Genomic DNA, 22,881 nt, shown 5'->3' with positions numbered 1-22,881 from the left:
AATATGTAAACAGGGACGTCTCCAGTACTTAAATAGAACTGTGGAACATTTGTTGATCAAACTAGTTTTAGTGATCATTATATCTCAACTTTGAAACACAGTTTTGGAATTAATAACTATTAATAGCACTAATTTAAATAAAAATATTTCCAGTTCAGCATCACATATGTCACTTACTTACTATTCCATGACCTATTTATCTGTGTCATTTTTAACAACATATAATAAAGTATCTAAAAATAATAAAACAGTTACTTTCATAGTACTTAACCATGACCAGAAACTAACAATGACAAAACAATTACTCTCATGTTAATTAACCATGTCTGGAAAGAAACTAACAATGATTGAACAGTTATTGTCTGATGTTAATCAGCTATCTAACAATGATTGAACAGTTACAGTATGATGTTAATCAGCTACCTAACAATGATTGAACAGTTACAGTATGATGTTAATCAGCTATCTAACAATGATTGAACAGTTACAGTATGATGTTAATCAGCTATCTAACAATGATTGAACAGTTACAGTATGATGTTAATCAGCTATCTAACAATGATCGAACAGTTACAGTATGATGTTAATCAGCAATCTAACAATGATCGAACAGTTACAGTATGATGTTAATCAGCTATCTAACAATTATTGAACAGTTACAGTATGATGTTAATCAGCTATCTAACAATTATTGAACAGTTACAGTATGATGTTAATCAGCTATCTAACAATGATTGAACAGTTACAGTATGATGTTAATCAGCTATCTAACAATGATTGAACAGTTACAGTATGATGTTAATCAGCTATCTAACAATGATCAAACAGTTATAGTATGATGTTAATCAGCTATCTAACAATGATTGAACAGTTATAGTATGATGTTAATCAGCTATCTAACAATGATTGAACAGTTACAGTATGATGTTAATCAGCTATCTAACAATGATTGAACAGTTACAGTATGATGTTAATCAGCTATCTAACAATGATTGAACAGTTACAGTATGATGTTAATCAGCTATCTAACAATGACTGAACAGTTACAGTATGATGTTAATCAGCTATCTAACAATGATTGAACAGTTATAGTGTGATGTTAATCAGCTATCTAACAATGATTGAACAGTTACAGTATGATGTTAATCAGCTATCTAACAATGATCAAACAGTTACAGTATGATGTTAATCAGCTATCTAACAATGATTGAACAGTTACAGTATGATGTTAATCAGCTATCTAACAATGATCAAACAGTTACAGTATGATGTTAATCAGCTATCTAACAATGATTGAACACATATAGTATGATATTAACCAGTTATCTAACAATGATCAAACAGTTACAGTATGATGTTAATCAGCTATCTAACAATGATTGAACACATATAGTATGATATTAACCAGTTATCTAACAATGACTGAACAGTTACAGTATGATGTTAAACAGTTATCTAAAAATGATAAACTGATTACTATCATATTACTTAACAGTATATATGCATAAACCCGATATGTTTTTATATTACCTGAAAAGAAACCTAATTTATAAAAGTAATAAATTAGTCCAAAGATTTCTATTTTGTTTCTCTTACTGTTTAAAAAAATAAACATAAATTAATCAATTCAGTTTTTAAAATATTTGAATGGTTTTTACATAATGCAGTAAAATAAAATAGGTGTGAGGAAATGGATATTTTCAAAAGCATACTTACCTTTACAACCTTTCGCATCGAGACCATATGTTCCAGTAGCACAACGATCACATCGTCTTCCAATAACATTAGTCTTGCACTGACACTGACCTCCTAACTGATCACATTGTTCACTGAATGATCCAATGGGATTGCAATCGCACTCTACCAGATAATGTAAAATATCATATGCACATTTTTTATCAATAATTTCAATGCTAAAACCTAAATAAATAAGCAAATGCTAAAATTATTGTTCAAAAAACACATTTACTGTAACTGTTGTGGTGTGAATGCTTTATAGTTTAACAAAACATAATTAAAATTAATTGCACTCATCATAAGACATTAACAGTAAACACATATTTTAAACACTACATTATTTATCTAGCTGCTGATGGATTTTCAAAAATTAGAAGAATGTATAGTAATAGTATTCCAACCATACTATGTTTGCCATATCTATTGCCAACAATGTGTTTCATTCAATACAGAGCTCTTTGGCCTAGCTACAATATAATAAACAAGATAGTGGTTGGAACACCATCCGTACAAGTTGTCTGTTAGAACAAAAACTCTTATGGTGTGAATACCTTTTACATGCTGGCAAGTATAATTAATTATAATTATGTTTCACTAGCTTGTAAAAGGCTTTAACACCACAACTATTACTGTGTTTGTTATGTTAGCCAGCCTGCCTGATGAGCTCTGGATTAAGCAAAAACCTGTCATCAGAAATAGCAGAAATAGTATAGTTGGAAGACTATTATTATACACTATTCAAAATTTCAAAGATAAAGAATTTTTTACTTAAAAATATAAAATACTTAATAAAAAAACTATAATTACTTAATACTGACTATGATATTGATTTAGACTACTTAAAAACACATTATGTTTCAACTATTACAATTAGTAAACTATATCTCAATCAGAATTTTTGTACCTTTCTGGAGAAAGCTAAATGAAGTAATATAATATTACAAAACTAATATCTTGTTAACACTACCCTACTGATTCTCAGCTCTTGAAAGCAGCAAGCTACCCTGTCAAGATTAATAGCAAGACCTAGATCATTTGGCAAAGTAACAAATAATTAAGTAAAAAAAACAACAATAAACTAATTCCTTTATCCATAATTATATAAATATACTTTTCTACTTCACTCATAACATATTAAAAACATAACTAACTGTAATTATACTAGAAAAAAGAACTACTCTCACCATTCTGGTGTGTTTTGGTAGTTATTACCAAAACATAGAAATTAGCAAAAATAAATAGTATATAGCAGGTTAACAGTGACTAACAATGATTATCAAGATAGGTTAGGAAGGTTTGTTCAGAGAAATGTAAAGACAAACTGTTTGTATAGTGTAGCTCAATAATATACTTTTCACCAATAATGACAATGTTATAAAATTTAAAATTATCCAACACAACACTTAAAATAAGTACACAGGCATTCAGAACTGAACATAAATGATGACAATATGGTTCTATCAATTAATCAAAAATGGCACTTAAAGCATTGCATAAAACAAAACAAACATTCACTTCATTTCAGTACGATTTCTTTCTCACACATTAACTGGCTATAAAGGTACTAGATAATGACCACGGCAATGTATGCAAATTACTTAAAAGGACTACATTTTGTGATTAAGGTGTGAAAATACAAATTGATTAAGATATATTAATTTGTTGTTTTGTTTTTATTTTTAATTTTGCACAAAGCTACATGAGGGCTATCTGCACTAGCTGTTCCTAATTTAGCACTCTTGGGCTACTCTTTTACCAAAAGACAGTGGGATTGACTATCATATTATAATGCCCCCACAGCTGAAAGGGTGAGCATGTTTGGTGCGACGGGGATTTGAACCTGCAACCCTCAGATTACGAGTCAAATGCCTTAACCCACCTGGCCATGCTGGGCCCAGATATATTAATAATCAATACTGAATATGTCATCATAAAGAACATATGCATCCAGTAGTTAAATACTTTCATTCCCAAAAAAATACAGCACAATGAAAAACTAAAAATGTTACAAGCAAGATAAATATATTATACTTACTTAAACCTCCATCAAACACATAGAAGCCAATACTATACAGGAATTTTTTGCAAACTTCTGGTAGTTTCCTTTGAGAAACAGAAAAGAAAATCTCATCACAATGGAACCTTTTAAATTCGTCATGATTTCTTTCACTTCCAAATATTTTTTGGAAAATTGGAATCCTGTCAATTTGAGGAGTAAGAACAATCTGAAGAAAGAGAGAGAAAAAAAGGTGTGTTTTTTTTCTGTATATTAACTGACCTAACACTAAATATTTGAAGCACAAACACAAGCCCTAAAAAGGCACCAACTATGGTGAAACAAGCTCAGTAATTCCACAAGTATTTTCAAAAACCACTCTGAAATAACAGTTTAAATTTTATAAAAGTTGTTTCGGTTTTAATAACAGATTTTCCATTATTCAGTTTGCAAATTTCAAAAATAATATTCATTTATTTTCTATCATATAAGAATTTTTTTCTATATTTTGGGAAGAAAAATCAACCCTTACTTAGATGAACTTATTATTTCATTTAACACAATTAACATTGTTTAATTATTATGTTTGTTAACAAAAATACACACAAACTGAAAAAAAAGGAAAAACACCGATGTCAAACGAAAATATGTGTCTTCATCCATCCTAATTTTTTTTGTGAAATTACATCTTTTAATCTGAGAATTAAGTGTTGTGGTCTTTCTTTTATGTATTGCGTATGGACGATCTTGTTTCAATGGCCACAGTAACCAGCCATCGTGCTGGTGTTGCACCTTCCCTGATACCATCTCTCTATTTCTCTAATGTCTTGATGAAACCTCTTCCTTTATTCTTTGCTGACAGCACTGAGATTTTCAATGGAAGTAGTTATATATATGAATGTAAGAAATGAACTAACAAACTCACATTACAACCCATGTTATTCATGATATTTACATTATTTTGATTCTTGTTCTTTCCTAAAATTTGTCAGTGACATCTTTAAAGAAAATCCATGCTTTTTACTAATTTTACTCATTGTCCTTTCAAACTTTCATCTGATGTTAATATCCTAATCCAAAGCCCATAATTTGAAACTCAAAATTTCCAAAGAATCCTTTGAAAGGTCCAAACCTTTCACTAAATCATTAAGTTCACTTTCTGTGAAAAGTTGTGTTTCACCAGATATTTCAGGTTGAAAACAATCCCTATTTATATCAGATGCAGAATAAGATGAAACTGTATCAAGAGTCCCCAGTGGAGTAAGTACAGATACATGAGTGAAGCCCAGTCTCCAGTGGAGTAGGTACAGATACATGAGCTAAGCCCAGTCTCCAGTGGAGTAGGTACAGATACATGAGTGAAGCCCAGTCTCCAGTGGAGTAGGTACAGACACATGAGTGAAGCCCAGTCTCCAGTGGAGTAGGTACAGACACATAAGTGAAGCCCAGTCTCCAGTGGAGTAGGTACAGACACATGAATGAAGCCCAGTCTCCAGTGGAGTAGGTACAGATACATAAGTGAAGCCCAGTCTACAGTGGAGTAGGTACAGATACATAAGTGAAGCCCAGTCTACAGTGGAGTAGGTACAGATACATGAGTGAAGCCCAGTCTACAGTGGAGTAGGTACAGATACATGAGTGAAGCCCAGTCTCCAGTGGAGTAGGTACAGATACATGAGTGAAGCCCAGTCTCCAGTGGAGTAGGTACAGATACATGAGTGAAGCCCAGTCTCCAGTGGAGTAGGTACAGACACATGAATGAAGCCCAGTCTCCAGTGGAGTAGGTACAGACACATGAGTGAAGCCCAGTCTCCAGTGGAGTAGGTACAGATACATGAGTGAAGCCCAGTCTCCAGTGGAGTAGGTACAGACACATGAGTGAAGCCCAGTCTCCAGTGGAGTAGGTACAGACACATGAATGAAGCCCAGTCTCCAGTGGAGTAGGTACAGAAACATGACTGAAGCCCAGTCTCCAGTGGAGTAGGTACAGAATCATGAGTGAAGCCCAGTCTCCAGTGGAGTAGGTACAGATACATGAGTGAAGCCCAGTCTCCAGTGGAGTAGGTACAGACACATGAATGAAGCCCAGTCTCCAGTGGAGTAGGTACAGACACATGAATGAAGCCCAGTCTCCAGTGGAGTAGGTACAGACACATGAATGAAGCCCAGTCTCCAGTGGAGTAGGTACAGACACATGAATGAAGCCCAGTCTCCAGTGGAGTAGGTACAGATACATGAGTGAAGCCCAGTCTCCAGTGGAGTAGGTACAGATACATGAGTGAAGCCCAGTCTCCAGTGGAGTAGGTACAGATACATAAGTGAAGCCCAGTCTCCAGTGGAATAGGTACAGATACATAAGTGAAGCCCAGTCTCCAGTGGAGTAGGTACAGACACATGAATGAAGCCCAGTCTCCAGTGGAGTAGGTACAGATACATAAGTGAAGCCCAGTCTCCAGTGGAGTAGGTACAGATACATAAGTGAAGACCAGTCTCCAGTGGAGTAGGTACATAAATTTTGTAATGTTTTGCTTTTGTTTTGTAACTACAAATTTACCACAAATATAAAAATATATATTAAGGTTCAATTACACAACCTGTTGTTGCCATAGTGATGAATAAATAATATTGAAAAGAAAAAATAATGTCAAAGTGAACTAACAAACAAATATTATCCAACAATGACACATCACATAACCTGTTAACCGTTTATACACCAATGGTTTCTCGTGGATTCTAGAACAATTAATAAGATTCTTGTGTTGCAATTTGTCCAGAGAAATCTACAGCCAGATATTGTTAAGATTTTAAGCATAAGAAAATGTGATCTAATTTCAATGAAAATGATTCACTTATGGAAAAAGTGAATGTAATGTTTTTAGAAAAATCTGTACGTGATAAAGATTTTTTTAAAACACATACCATTTTTGGATTAAGTGTAGAGGAATTACTGTAAAACATTTCAAAACAATAAAACCATCAAAGGCTTGTGTAATTCAGAACTGTTTTTAAGTAAGAATTGTGCATTAATGATACTTTCTAAAGATATGTAAAAATGAATTATACCGCTTTGCTCAGTACCATAGCTCAAGAAAGCTTAACTGAAACACATTTTGTTAATCATTTGTGATGCCTTAGTTTATAAATTATTTCATGCCAAAGCTATTCTGGAAGATTTCATGTTTCACAAGATACAGGAATTTAATTATTTGTATAAAAAAAAACTTTTCAAATATTTTTGTATTTGAATGTTTGTTTCATTTGTTATCAAGCACAAAACTACACTGTGGGCTTTCTATGCTGTGCCCACAATAAGTATGAAAACCTACTTTTCAGTGTTATAAGCTATTAAACTTACTGCATAGCCAATGAGGATGAAGAAAACGTTTTAATATTGAATAAAAATATTCATAGTAAAATTGAAGTTCTGTAGTATCATAACATGAAACAATAATAGCCCTTGCCTAATGTTGAAAAACTATTCTCTCAATAAGTGCTCTCCCAAAAATAGTGCTCCAAGACACTTCAGCTTTTACTACTGAACAGAGAAAGACAATTATATAAAATAACAATAACACTAGTATCACAGGTGAGAATTATTAACATCTCACAAACAGGTTAGTGTATAAAAGTTGATATTTAATTGCTTTTTTTGTAAGTAGAATAATAATCCTTTACAGTGAACAAATTGAGAGATGAGGACTTTGTAACAGTTAATTAATGGAACCTGTTTTTGCTAAGGGGTATTAAATTACCATTCAAGAAATTTTTGTTTCAAGAAAAATTAAATATTTGCATAATTAATCACATTTATTTTGAATAATTAAGTTTGTATATTAATACATTCTTTAAAATACTTTATAAATGAATTGTCACTTTAATTTGAATAAGATAAATACAAAATGTACAAACAAAATTTATAGCACCATTAAAACTAGCATGTATAACGACTTGCATTTTGTTTAGAATTATTTTAAGTAAATGTGAAATATGAAATTTTGTTTGTTTTTTTAATTTTGTGCAAAGCTACACGAGGGCTATCTGCACTAGCTTCCCCTAATTTAGCAGTGGAAGACTAGAGGAAAGGCAGTTAGTCATCACCACCCACCACCAACATTTGGGCTACTCCTTTACCAATAAATAGTGGGATTGGCCATCACATTATAATGCCCCCACAGCTGAAAGGGTGAGCATGATTAGTGCGACAGGGATTTGAACCCGCAACTCTCAGATTATGAGTTGAATGCTTTAACCATCTGGCTATGCCAGGCCATGAAATTTTGTAAAAGACCAACAAGTTACAAACCAAATAGGATGCGTTAATAATAGTTCAACAAAGGATCATTCAAAAAGTCAAAATAAATACTTAGCCTCTAATTGGCCTTTCTAGTGTATTCATCTGTCATGAATATAATGACCTAACTAGTATTAGTTAGTATTCATCTGTCAGTAACACTCTTTATAAAACCCAAAGGGATTGTATAGACAATCTAAACTTCTCTGAACGTGTACAATCCCTATAAACCTTTAAACCTAAAATTTCTTAAATAGTGAGCAAAGATACTGGAATGAAAAGTGCTAATGAAAGCATGAACATTTCAGTGTGCCTTTACTTCATCATAAGTGTGACAAGCTGAATCTGAGATCTGGTATCTATGTAGTTTTACAAGATGTAATATAAAAATATGAAGGCTTACGAAATAGTTTCTGATAACAGCTTTATAAATTCTTATTAAAAGTAAAATAGTACCCTATATTATAAAAATTTAATATAAATATTACAGTCCTTTACAAACTATGTTTTCTGAGAACAAATTATTTAGTAAAAGGACTAATTAAAACATTCAAAGGTATATATGAATAGTTAAAAACATAACATTTGCTTACTACATTAAAATGTTTACTGAAGTTTAATAAGCTTTATTTAAAACGGAAAGAAGAATAACTTTCTTTGGAAAATATCAAAATTAAAGGGACTTGCACACAAAAATTACAAAATAGAGTATGTCACTGAAAATCATAGGAATAAATACTATTACTCAGCAAAATAGTCAAATACTAACTGAATATTTATAATTACCCAACCACAGAGAAGAGTATAGCACCTCAAACAATAAAAATACATTTTTCCAAGTCAATAATTTCTTGTAGTGGAATAGATGGTTAAAAAAGTACAAACTTTAATAAAGGTTGTTTATTCTTTTTGCAACACTTACACAAATTTTAAAAAATATTCACCTAATAGTGAGTTTTTTTTATAAAATGTGATTTAATGATAAAATTAGTTTGTAATTGTGCAACAGCATTAGTATTGCTAGTTGTTTTTATTAATACAATCCCCAACATTGTACAAAAAAAACAAAGACCATGTGCACTTCATGATAAAATTAAATGTCTAGTTCTCTTTTACAACATCCATTTCTGTAACATACATTTCAACTGGATCTTACAGGTCATGAAATGGTACCACCAGACTTTAAATCTTGTCAATTAATATGAAATAGACTTATAAAACCAACCTGATTTATGTACATTTATAGTTTTGAAAAAATATTTAATGATATCTTTTATCTTCCACCTAATAAAAATTTCTGCTTACAAATACCGAGCTCATCTGCTATATAAAAGTAATCTTATAAACAGAAATGAAAAAAGATTATAATCATAAAATATTTGATGAAATAGCATTTTGTATCATCTTTAAATACTGTTACAGAATGCACTTAACCAGTCAAGTTATTTTAGTTTAAAAAAGAGAGAGAGAGAGAGAGATCTGTCAACTGTAAATAAAAAATACACAGATATGTTTTAAAAAAAAAGTTATTGTCATAAAATGCCCGACAATTTTGTGGGAATTATAATGATTTTAATACTTTGAGATTTTTCAAATGGAAATATCTTGGAAAAGGTGCAAAAACTTACAGAATCAATATACACAAATGCTTGTGGGTTGAATTTTTGTCTATTGTAGTATTTAAACTTAAGATCGATTGTGTACATTTTTCCTTTTTCTAGACAAACTGGTGGAAGTGCTAGAACATGTGTTTTTCCTGTAACAAAAGAAAAGTAAATTTCATTAAACATTCATGTCATAAAAATACAGGCAATTTCAATATTTTTAACCAATGTCTTGAAGGGAGTGAATCACATAATACATGTTCAAGTACATATACTGCATGGTGTATCTCATATACATGTACCTTCGCATTCCAGAATTGCTTTCTTAAATATCTAATGCCTTACAAATGAGATAATGCAGATGTCTTAGTGCATGTAATACAAAATTTCCATTTCTGAGACAATTACATTTTGCACAATAACAATATGCATTATGATCTATTTTAACTTAATGAGAGGTACACTCGAAATTTTATAGAAAGTCAACAGTATACTGCATAGCAACCTATAGATATCTGCTATTGTCCATACAAAGACTAGTCAAGTGTTATAAAACTCATCCGTCTAAACCAATATTTGGCAAATGTTTCTGTGGTGCCAGGACCAAAACAAGGGCAATTGAGCAGTTCCATATTGAGGAGGATGAAAAAAAGTTAAACAACAGGTCAAACACAGCAATTCATTACAGAGTTGACTTTTTCAAAGTGTAATTAATGGGAAGTTGACTTGCTTTCTAACCACCCATACAGTTGAACAGAGACATGGATTAGGTAAACCACTGTTCACAACTCTGCAAGACAACAAATATTTGAAAATATGGTCTTCAAGCAGTCAGAAGATCTCATCTCTCCAACTGAATCTGTTATTCAGAGCAGAAACTGGACAACAAATTAGCATGAAAATAGTCATAAAAAGGTTTCTTAAGGATTGAGCTTTAAGTTAAATGAGTGATAGTATGGTTCCTCTAACATATTGCTACAAAACAGAATGTCTTCAGCAAATTCAAGAACATGTGAATTTGTCAAATAGCACAAAAACAAATGGTCTGTTTACAGATTTTGGTGGTGGCAAACATTTTTATGACTATTTGCATGCTAATTTGTTATCCAATTTCTACTCTGAATTACAGGTTCGGTTGGAGAGATGAGATCTTCTGACTGCTTGAAGACCATAGTTTCAAATATTGGTTGTCTTGCAGAGTTGTCAACAGTGGTTTATCTTATCCTTGTCTCTGTTCAACTGTATGGGTGGTTAGAAAGCAAGTCAACTTCCCATTAATTACACTTTTAAAAAGTCAACTCTATAATGATTAAGGGTTCATCTTTAAAGTAAACGAGTGATAGTATGATTCCTCTAACACATTCCTACAAAACAGAATGTCTTCAGCAAACTCAAGAACATGTGAATTTGTCAAATAGCACAAAAACAAATGGTCTGGTAACAGATTTTGGTGGCAGCATACAGGTTTGAATGTTGGTCACCACTGAAGGTCATATTGATTTTTATATGCCATGATATGGCATTATGAATTCCAAACAACATAAGGATGCAGTTATAACCATTAATGTTGCTATATGTAGGTAAAGAGATTTCTATTAATGGTTTATAACACAAACCCACACTGTGCTCAACTATGTAGGAGCTTCCTAGATGAATAGGGTATTAAGCAAATAGGTTGGGCAGTATGTTCTACATATCTGAATTTGATTACATACGAAATGCTATTACACAAAGCTACCAAGCAAAATAACTTAATGAAACAGAAAACATGATTAAAATGTTGAAAATGTTTCTAAACAGCATTTATAATACGAGACATAACTGGCAACAAACATACAGATAACACTTAAGAAGTTTGGTTCAAAGTATGTACAGTAAAACCTGTCTAAACCAGAAACTGCATAGGGCAGAAACCTGTACAAGCTGGAAGTGTTAAAATTTTGCAGCATTATCTTAATATTTCTCTTATAAAAGGCCCTCTATGTGGAGGAACCTGCATAATGCGGATGGAAAACAATCTTTTACGTACTTCATCTATCAATGTGTAAGATTAGAACCTGAGTGAGACAAAAAACATGTTTTTGATTAAATATTCATTTCTTATTTAATTAATAATTTGTTTAAATATTAATAAATCTCTGACATTTTGTTACAGTAAGTATTGGTTAAATATATTCTGTTATTTTTTCTGTTGTCATTATTCTGGAGGTCACTATTCGAAATAACGATTGACTGTACTTTTGGTCACATTTGTTGATGAAAAACTAGAGAAACCATGGGCAATAGGTAAAAGTAATAATCTGTACTGTTTCAAAAACTTAAGAAATAATCAAGTTCCTGTGTAATGGAAAGCGAATGATAAAGCATGAATGACAAATGTTATATTCAATGAATTTTTTAACAAATTAAACAAAGGAATGAAATAATAAAATAAGAATATTCTACTAGATAATGCAACTTGTCACCCAGAAGTTCAACTTTCAAGTGTTTGTTTAGTCTTTCTACATCCATGTACAACACTAGTTCTACATCCACTAGGTAATGGAATTATACAGAAAATTGATGCTTCAGCATATTATTCCAAATATGGACGACTGTAAGAGAGCATCTGAAATGATCATGAAAATTGACAAGTTAGATGCAATTGCATTTTTAAGTCACTCAATCAAATGTGTAAAAGATGAATGCGTAATAAGTGCTTTCGAAACTATGGATTTATTCTTGATAATGGTAAAGAATGTGGAGAAGTTGTTTGTTATGACGATTCTAGTGAAATCCAAACTCTGATTGAGAAAATTGATGCAGATGATTCTGTGAATGTAGAAAGTTTTGTGAACGTTGGCATGAATGTTTTAACAGAAACTAGTGAAACTGATTTAAAATCTATAATAGAATCACAAGGTGGTAACAGTGTGAGTTTCAGAAAATGAACAAAATAGGAAAGATAATGAGGAAACAGAAATTCCTACTTTATCGCAAGTGTTAAGTTATATTAATGCTATCAAATTGTATGTAAAAATGAAGGGGAAAATGAACTTTATGAAAATGCTGTAGAATTGGCATTCTCTTTTAACTGCATGAGAAAGCTCATTAAAAAAATGAAACAGTTAAAATTGAACACTTTCTTCAAATAAATTTAATTTTTGTGTATTTATGTATATTTTGAATGTCTATTTTTGTTCTTATTCTGATAAATATAGCATAAACAGTATAATAACTTTATTCATAAACATCTTACTTCAATTAAGTCAAGCAAGTATAACGTTTGTTCAAAAATTATATATAATTAAGGAAATGCATCTTCACTGTCTAAGCTGGAAAACGTTCTTAAGCCAGAAACTTTACTCAGTCTGATGCGATTCTACCTTAGACAGGTTTTACTGTATTTGTTTATTGAGTAATAATATTCTCAAAAATTAATAAACATTCATTTTTAGACATATTATAGCATAATGAAGTTTAAAATATATAGCATTAAAATACCAATTATAAAAAAAATTTGTTATGATATTTTAAACAAATGCTCTTTATCATGTAACACAATTTATATATAAAAAACAGCTGACTGAAATTTTTTTTTAGCCTTCTAACTATAGAATATTATTTTTAGCCTTTTTCTTATCACAGACTGTGATAACTAGTCTCAGAATAAACTTCACAAGAGTTAATTCCAGGTTTACAAAACCTACACTTTTACAGCTTAAAAAAACACATTAATAAACAGATACAGACGAATCACATGTGAATAATGATGAAGTACAATAGAGTTCTCTTAGAAACCAAGCTTTACATCAAGGTGTTTTTGCCTTAAAATAATACACTATTCCTTTATTACTTAGCACTAAAATGTAAAATCCTTCCACAAGTACAAGAGCAAGCTTTAAATTAATTTAAAGCTAACTTCCAAAGACTCTGGATTCCACATTTCATAGATTACTTTCATCCTTTGTACTAAGAACTCACTATTCTCCATATTATCCTACATCTAAATGTTTAACTCATAAAATGAAAAATATGGTCACATAAAAAAGAAAGCAATTAACCTCAAGAAAAAGAAATAACACTATTCACTCTGTACATGCTTCTGTTACTATAAAGTTTTATGGGCCACTTACATGTATAATTTGTGTGAAGCAACAATAATTACATTTTCTTTTAACTTTTCTGAAGAAATCTCATATGTTATGAACTCTGTGTATATAGATTTAAGTTCTAATCACTTTTCATACACATTTTGTGCATGCTGGTCTATCAAAACAACACAAACTAATATGTATTTGAGTGTACACGCACAAAAATCATACCTGAGGATAAACGGATTATCTTCTTGTCATTAGATGGCTTAATATGAGCACAAAGCCCTGAGTGGTCAGTAGAATCCAGTCTCTTAATACTGACTATAACCTTTTTCCAATCCTTTGGAAGCTGAGAAATATGCAGTTATAATTCAAATACATGTCTTATAAAAATAGCGGTGTTTGGAAATTTCTTCACTGCATTTCTTATAGTTAAACTAGTAGATATGCTAATCCATTATACTATTATCTAAATAGAAATTATATTGTGATACAGATGATGGACACAGCACATTCAATACTCATTTGGAAAATGTTTTTAAAACATTTATTAACTGTGATTAATTAACACATCTATTAAATACACAATATTTGGTTTTAGCAGAAGCCATAATTAAAGCAATATATTTATAGCTAAATGTACAGAATAAGAACTAAAGTGCCATCTGATGGTTTAACTACTACTTCAGAACCAGAATGAGAGTAAATCTATATTATCAGTGGTAAATTTCTACTTCTAAATGTAAACAGACATACTTATAATCTCACAGCCCTAGCAACAAACACATTTCTCAATTTAGAATATTATGTACTAGTTTCATTATGCCTTAACAAGTTCAGTAGACAACTATAACTGAATAATTTACTTGAGTAAAGATGCACATTATGCTAATATAATAACAGGCAGGCAAAATTACACTTTGAATCATTGTTTTCCTATGTATTATTATACTTTAACATAAAATGAGTAAGTAACAATAGAAATGTTTCACTCGCCATTAGAACCGAAATTTTGTTTGTGAAATAAATGTATACTTTTTATAAATAAATTTCATAACCAATGAAACAAAATTCCAAAGGTAACAATTTTAATACATAAATAAATATATAATTTTTATAAATAAACTTCATAATCAATGAAATAGAATTCCAAAGGTAACAATTTTAATACATAAATAAATATATAATTTTTATAAATAAACTTCATAATCAACGAAACAGAATTCCAAAGGTAACAATTTTAATACATAAATAGATATATAATTTTTATAAATAAACTTCATAATCAACGAAACAGAATTCCAAAGGTAACAACTTTAGTACACAATCTTTGCCCATCTCTACTTTTATTTTTTAGGGAAGAAAATATTTTGAATAGAAACACAAAGTCAGGGACTAGATACATGTATACGTAGGTGAATTAGTTGCCACTAAATAATCAAACTGCATTCTTAAAATATTTAACCTATTGCTCAACTTATCTTGAAATTGAAGAAATTATACAGTCTTGTTTATTTCTTCTAAATGTATGATTCAGAGCTCCAAACTTGGTTGTAAGTATTAGAAAATACTAGATTTTCTTGTGGAAATTAATGGGTTTTTTTAATAATAGCAGTTTTCATCACTATCAGTGAAGTATATACATGTTGTCAAATCCCACACAAATTTGTGGCATTTAATGTGTGACTAATGATTGGTAGCAAGAAACCATAAAGTACAATACAAACAAAAAAAAACTCAAGCACCAGATACCCAAATAAACTGGAATTGGAACAAGTCATTTAAGACTATTATTAGACTGGTATTCTAAGCTAAATTATTTTATACACACAAAATTATAAATCAATATGAATAACACTAATTAAAAACACACACATAAAAAGGTTAATTTTATAACTAACATAACTTCCATTGACTGTTGACTCATTGTTTAGAGTATGTTTTGTTTCTGGCAGTTGAATACGACTGTGCTGTATACAATGGATGGTTTGCAAAATATTCTGTGTACATTTATAGCAACTGTAGTCTTTGGATTAAATGTTACCAACAGCCAGAAGTTTGATTATGGTAACTGTATTCCAAGTTTCTATATCAGAAGATATTCAAGTTTTGTGCTTCAAAATATAAGTAATGTAAATATAAAGATATTTAAATAAACAATGTCACCACAATGCTGAAGGTAAAATACACCTCAATATGAGCCCTTTACAGATTAAACATGTGTAACCTCATCAACCATGCTTCCCCAGTAGGATCCTGGATTTGAAGATCAGCACACCACTTCTGGCAGTTGCAGTTTGTGAACACCAGAAAAATTTGGTAGTCCATACCTAATGTAGTTTATCTCAGTGTACTGAAAGCCTATGCCATGTGCTAATACATTTATGTAGTCTTTCATATATGAAGTTCTTCCCTGAAAAAAGGCAGTTGGATCTGCCAGATAAACTGCAAAGATAACCCTACTTCCCCAAACCACCTTATCTTCCTTAATCAGAGTAGTGTTATGAAAAACAAAACTCCTGACAGCCCTTATGAGTTCTTTATAAAACCCTTCATTGTTTTCACGTTGCCATGGTTGTAGTGCCAACTGTTGGTAGATACCACTATACCAACTAGGATAACTAAGCATATGAGAGAATTACACAATTTGTCTGCAAAAAATAATGCAAGTTGCAAGGTACTCTGAAAACACATGTTGCATAATTATGAAGTAGTCAAATGTTGTTTTGTGACATCCAGAATACATAATGCCATGCTGCAGTTTGTTGTGAAACTTTTTTTCATATTTCTAACTGAGAAACAAAGACCAAAAAGTAGTGCTGTACATGTTGAAGTACTACTTCAAATTGATGGAATATTTAACAAGACTCAATATTATTGTAGATAACTGTCAAGAAAACAACAGTCTAATTGTTTAGCTAGTGGCCATCAAAGGGGCACTGTCCATTTGCTGTCACTTTATAATCTAGGCATGGTCTTGAACATTCAAATCAGTGGTAAACAACAAAGTTATTTTAAAATAAACAGTAATGTGAATGTAATTATCATCCCAAACATATATCTAAAATGTGATAGTATATAAAAATATATAAAATCTCAAACATGATGTTTCATGAAAATTAATATTAGCTGTTTAGTTACATCTACCAAGGAGGTGGAACATGTGCTTTTTAATTATTATTAGTATTATTATAACTAGCTAGCAAACATTCACCAGATGCCAAAATCGTTATTTTCAAGTCCTGTTGCGATGTTAGGAGTCAGGAAGAAAAAGGATGGGCAGAAATCCATTCGCCCCTTCCCTGCTTTACTCAGTCTAGTCCAGGAGCATACAACCCAGGATGGGCAAATTTATGACACAATATACCACAAGGACAAACCTACAAACTGTTTGCAGAATACCTCATCTAAACAAAGAGCATTATTAACTTGAAAGGCTGCCCAAGGTGGAGTTAGGAATCAGTATACTTGAATAGGAACCACCCACCATAGAGTGGGATCTAACAGGAAGCAAAGAAAAAGGGCAGCATTGTAAAGATAAATACCTGGTCAGGGATTAACTGAGGAGCGCAAGATAGCAATAGGAGGCAAACAATAACCTGATGAGGAGATGACCAAAAACATGTCCCTACCCAAAAGGTCCCATCAACAAAGAAGACAGACGTGACGGGAAGGTGCCAAAAGGGATAATCACACTAACACTAACATGAACTAAAGGAGGGAACAAGTATTGACCAAAAACTCATCAGAAGAGTGACAGATAGCCTTGGACAAGAGGTAAATCGATAAAGAGTTGGAAAGGAGTGTGGTTAGGGTTAAATGGAGTCAGGAAAACTATACCTAGAAAAAGTGCACAGATATATTTGAGTCTAAACCTAAAATGTGATTGACAAAATTATATGAGAAACAGATCTGCTAAACAATGATAACCCAACATGTGACAATTAGAAATGCATATTTTTACTCAAATTCAAATGATCAGCAAAACTATTAGCACAGACCACAACGTCAGGAGGAGGAAGAAAATGAAATAACCTAGAAAAGGTGATTTATTTAACAGGGAAAAGTAGGGAGTCATAAGACATAAGAAACATAGATAAAAATTTGTGTCACCAACTCAAGAAAAGGAGAAGGGCAAGGTACATCTACAGATGCTAAACAAGACTGTTTAGCAGAAGGAGGAAAGAAAAGGCTGTTCAAACCTTGACATCATGTCCAGTCTTCCCTCGGCAGGGGAGAATTGGTTGGGGCTCAGGTGAGCTCTCAGACCACATGAAAGATTCTAATGCCCAGTAGTCAAGGGCTAAAACCTCCTCCACTAATAAAGTTGAACCTGAAGCCACAGTAGTAAATGGTTATTCAGTGGCATTGTTAGTAGTTTAACTGTAACATGAAACTACAAATTCATGACCTGAAATTATGTACACTCTAAGGTAAACCTCCTTAGTTCAAACAAAATTTTAAAAAATATCAAAAATAGAAGAAAAGTAAATTTTAAGTTAAAAACTGTGTTAAAAGAAATGGAGTCCAAAATTCAAACAGCATTAAGTTAATATGACTAAACACTACAGTTACAAATCAATAAGTGAAGACTGAGTTATACTGAATAGAAGGAGTCAGCTGTACCAGGAGTGTATGTCACACTCCTATTGGTGGAGGATTGTCTTGTACTTCTTGGTATGTTACAGCACAGCTATAATCCAAGAAACATATCAGAGGTGGTAAGTTACTGTACTGAAAATAACAAACTTCTTTAAAGCAGACTGTTAAGACACTTTGCTTTGATTATATACACACATGAATCATAGACTTAAATTACTCATAAGGTGTAAATCAAAAATTGTTTATTTCAATGGATAAACCACTGGATCATTTTCATGAATACCTACAATATACAGTTTGATAATATAAACAGCTCTCAACTACTACAGTGCTTACCATATGTTGAAGCTGACCTGTAGAAGCTTGAAAGGTTTTTCTAACTATGGTAAAAATACCGGGTTGTATATAATAACAAATTTAATTTGTATATTACCCATTTTATTAACAATTAATTTAAATTAATTGTAGATAAATGATACCTTTAAACATAGTTAAACATGTTATTGAATTTAATGAACACAAACTTGTATACAAATACATACATATATATATATATATTCATACCAAAAATAATAATTTATATGCTCAATTTTTAAATATCTGATTCTTTGTTGTCAGATATAAGTTCCTTTATACATATAAATCAATCATTATGTATTTTCTTTACATATTTAGATAGTCATTCTATTCTTTCAAGTAATCTACTAGCCAATCAGTTACATGCAAATGTATATCATATATTAAACCACTAAATATTAAAAAAATATTTTTAACAATATCCTTTTGTTACACGAGGTACAAATAACACTCCAAACTATCTGATTCCATATACAAATTCTAGGTCCTTTGCTGGGAACAGTTTCACACAATGCTGTTTATCTTATTGATTTTGCTCAGTGTAATGCTTTACATGTAGTGGAGAAAACATAGTCCTTAGTGTTTTGTGCAAAAGCCTCCTGCAATGAAAATTGCACTACAGAGCAGTAGTCTATAACCAAGACTACCACCACACAGAACAGAAAGCACTGTAAGTTCTAGCCTAAGCAATTATCCTTGTATTATTAACACAGATTGTAACTTTACTCTTTACAAGATGGATAACACAAAGTAACATAAATTAAAGAAATGTATGACACAGTAAAATGTACTTACACTGTTTTATAATTATAGTATATATATTAAACCATTGTAATAAGTGATGAAGGATTTTAACTGTTAGTAATATCAAGATAAAAGAACATTAACTAACCTGATGTTCATAACGAATAATAATTCCATACTCCAGGGTTTGTGGGATATCACTTATGTTAAATTTAAGGTTGGAACCTTTGTACACCCTCATGAAACCAAGGCCAGTCCACGTTGATTTTCTATCAGGCTTCGGTTCTCTGACAATCACCTGACAGTTCTGTAAAACATCACCACGGGATGAATAAAAAATACAATACAAACCAGAAAATGGAAGACAAAGATTGAATCCTACTGGAAAAACATCTGTTTCATACAGTAATAAGGATGCAATAGATACGAAATTTAACTGCTACATGCAAGCCTTATATATGGAATGATCACAAAAGTTAGATTCAAAAAGGGAGATAGCAGTAAGTCTGAAGTTCACATTATCAAACAGATAAAAGCAACATTCACTTAAATTAACCATCAATGACTTAGAAACATATATTTATATTTTTTAAATTAATATTCATAAATGTTAATAAAATACAAAATAAAATATATTAAGCATGGCTGTTTAATATGCACTGGTCTTTAATGTTGAAACTGAAATTATTTTATCATACTGTACTCTGGTTGCAAAACATTATGTAAAAATTGTCCTAACAAGTGATAAATTGATAAAATTTAGGGCCTAGTTTCAAATAAAATCAATGTTTCATTCTTCCTAACATTACACTCCAAGGTAAACAGAATTCTAGTTAAGCTTCTTGTTTGCACATGCTAAATTGACAAAGTTCCAATTTCCCATTAGTGAATCTCTACTGTATTCTGGAGTCCACATTCATTAAGAGTTCCTTCTGAATAACTTCTCTAATGTCCTTTTTCCTCTTTTAAATTAGATACTATGGGCAGCCATAATAGCTGCACTATTAATAATTGCACTAACCTCTAACTTCACAACATATTAAAGTTAAAAAGAAAAACTGATTTGGAATTTGAGTAAGCAAAACCTTGTGAAAGAAACATATACATACCATAATTTCTCCTGTACTTACAGGAAGGCTTATTTAAGACAACTCATAGAAATGAGAAAAGCTAATGTAAGTTTGTTTCAATCAAAGAACAATACTGAATAATTATAACAGAGAGACAGTCAAGATACTATCACAGCAATAATCATTTTTAGTTGTATTTAGTTTTCCAAGTATTGCTCAACTGTAGCAACTTAAATATTATTAATTAATAGAAATGTATTAAAATTCACCAAAACCGAATAATGTGATATACCATATAACTTCCTCTCTCCTTTTTTATATGAAAAAAAAACACATATGTTCTTTCATATTTATAGTACTTATTGACTTATTCATTTAAAGTTAATGAATGCTGTCACTGTTTATATTGTTATTCAACCAGTGTGAGAGTTGGAATGCAAACATAATAAGAAAAGTTCTACTTGTATTAATTTGTTCTATTTCACAGTGTTTTACTTCTCATTTGGAAGAACTAGTTTTTCACACTAAGTTATAGGTAGTGAATAATAGTCTTAAGTATGCAGTACAGAACAGTGTGGAGTTGATCTTCCATATTCTTTATTTTTATAATCCGTGATGATGAGAAAACCCACTTGTAGAAAAAACATACATTTAAAAATGGCTGGTATGGGTAGAGAAAACTCTATGTAGAGGAGCAAACAATGTTTCAACCAGCCTTTTATACATATACATTTATTTTTATAATTTATTAAGAACACATGAAAACAAACTAGCTCTGATAAGTAGTTCACCCCCCAACAACATATGGCTCTTATACCCACAGGTACCTAAATTAAATAAATCCTTCTATCACTCCAACTTCTAGTTTTATTTTTCTGTCCATTTTAAGTACAAAACTAAAAAAGAGCTATTGGGACTGCCCACAAATGGAATGGAAATCCAATTTTTAACATTATAAGTCCTCATACTTACTGTTCAACTAATAGCTTCTATATATAGAGCATGTTTTGATCTAATTTTAATTAGAACATCTTTAAGTAAAACAGTAAAGAACAAAATTCAAATAGATATTTACTGTTGTTTATTTTGGTCTGGAAGTCAATCAAGCATGCTAAATATGGTTTAGTTAGTCCCATGGTCATATAAAGAGATATAAAGTCATAATTAAATATTTCTCTTGCTTCATGTTGAATGAAATAAATTATATAAGAGACCAACAGCTACTTACTTGACAACCTCTTGTGAGTTCAGCTTCATATGTCAAGTAGTCCAAGTTGCCAACAAAATAGCCTGATTCAGATTGGTCACACCGTCGTTCAATGACATGGGGACGGCAGCGACACTGACCATTTATCACATCACAATTGTAATCGTATGCACCACCTGGGTCACAGTCACATGGTTTACAGCCTACTTCATCAACACTAAGTCCCCAGAATTCTGTCTGACATGTAAGTAATGTTTCATGTTAAGGTAAAAGTACATATTAATAAGTTTCATCTCTTACGACAGAGAAAAGTGTGTTTATTCAGGAAAAAAAAGAAAGCACTAGAAACGAAAGAAACAGAACAAAATATATATCTTTACATAATTTGTTAAAATGGAGTAATAACCCTAATAATACCAGGTAAACATGAAACTTTCTAGCCATGGATATTGTACTCTGGGCATCCTATGATAAATTTTTACATAACAGGGAACTTCCTTTAATTATCTCAACTGAGAAAAACTGTTTAATATTTTTAATTGTTTTTTCTTCACATATAGCCAATATTTTATGTTTAAAACGAAGTTTACTTTTATGTTGTCATTTATTATACCCTTAATTGTTTTGTGATACAACACAACATATTCTTTGAATTTGCATTGGATATGATATTTTACAAGTGTGATGCTGTTTTGCTTTTGCAAAATCTCTAACTGTGGCAACCATAAGGCTATAGCAAATGTACTTTAAGCACCTTCCCTCCTACAACAGTGTAAGATCTGGTTGCATAACAGGTCACAGATTTGTCTCTTTTGTTGAATATTGTGCAAACCTACTAGAGAACCGTTTGTATTAGCTAACCCTAATTTTGAAATAATAGGCAAGAGGAAAATCGCTCACTGTCAACTGTTGGGCCAATCTTTATCAATGAATAATGGGATTCACCATCACATTATACAGCCCCATTATCAAAGGGATGAGCATGTTTGGGGATGGAATTTGGTCTCACGATCCAGAGATTGTGAGTTGAGTGCCCTAACCACTAAGCTATTTCAGGCTGCTACGTCACAGAAAAGGAGACAACTCACTAACCAAATTTACCCTAACCTTAAACTTTGCCTTGGACTAATAAGCAAGATTCACAGATGAAACTTAAAATATAAAGGCATGTTACATTTGTAAAACATAAAACATAAA

At 31.4% G+C, this 22,881-nt stretch overlaps 1 protein-coding gene across 7 annotated transcripts in view; it reads right to left on the bottom strand.

Moving 5' to 3' along the window:
• LOC143244246 (laminin subunit beta-1-like) overlaps positions 1 to 22,881 on the bottom strand; it is a 155,101-nt gene that overhangs the window by 46,031 nt on the left and 86,189 nt on the right. For all 7 annotated transcript variants that reach the window (XM_076488581.1, XM_076488602.1, XM_076488618.1 and 4 more), the window contains 6 exons: positions 21,706 to 21,921; positions 19,556 to 19,714; positions 13,933 to 14,053; positions 9,653 to 9,780; positions 3,773 to 3,962; positions 1,717 to 1,860 (listed from right to left, as the gene is read on the bottom strand). In XM_076488581.1, the coding sequence (XP_076344696.1) occupies positions 1,717 to 1,860; positions 3,773 to 3,962; positions 9,653 to 9,780; positions 13,933 to 14,053; positions 19,556 to 19,714; positions 21,706 to 21,921 (958 nt within the window). The remainder of the gene's footprint in view (positions 1 to 1,716; positions 1,861 to 3,772; positions 3,963 to 9,652; positions 9,781 to 13,932; positions 14,054 to 19,555; positions 19,715 to 21,705; positions 21,922 to 22,881) is intronic.

This window comes from Tachypleus tridentatus, chromosome 1 (assembly GCF_004210375.1).
Source record: "Tachypleus tridentatus isolate NWPU-2018 chromosome 1, ASM421037v1, whole genome shotgun sequence".
Classification (NCBI taxonomy): Eukaryota; Metazoa; Arthropoda; class Merostomata; order Xiphosura; family Limulidae; genus Tachypleus; species Tachypleus tridentatus.
Note: the sequence above shows the minus strand (reverse complement) of the source record. Positions and strands in the feature narration are given on the sequence as shown.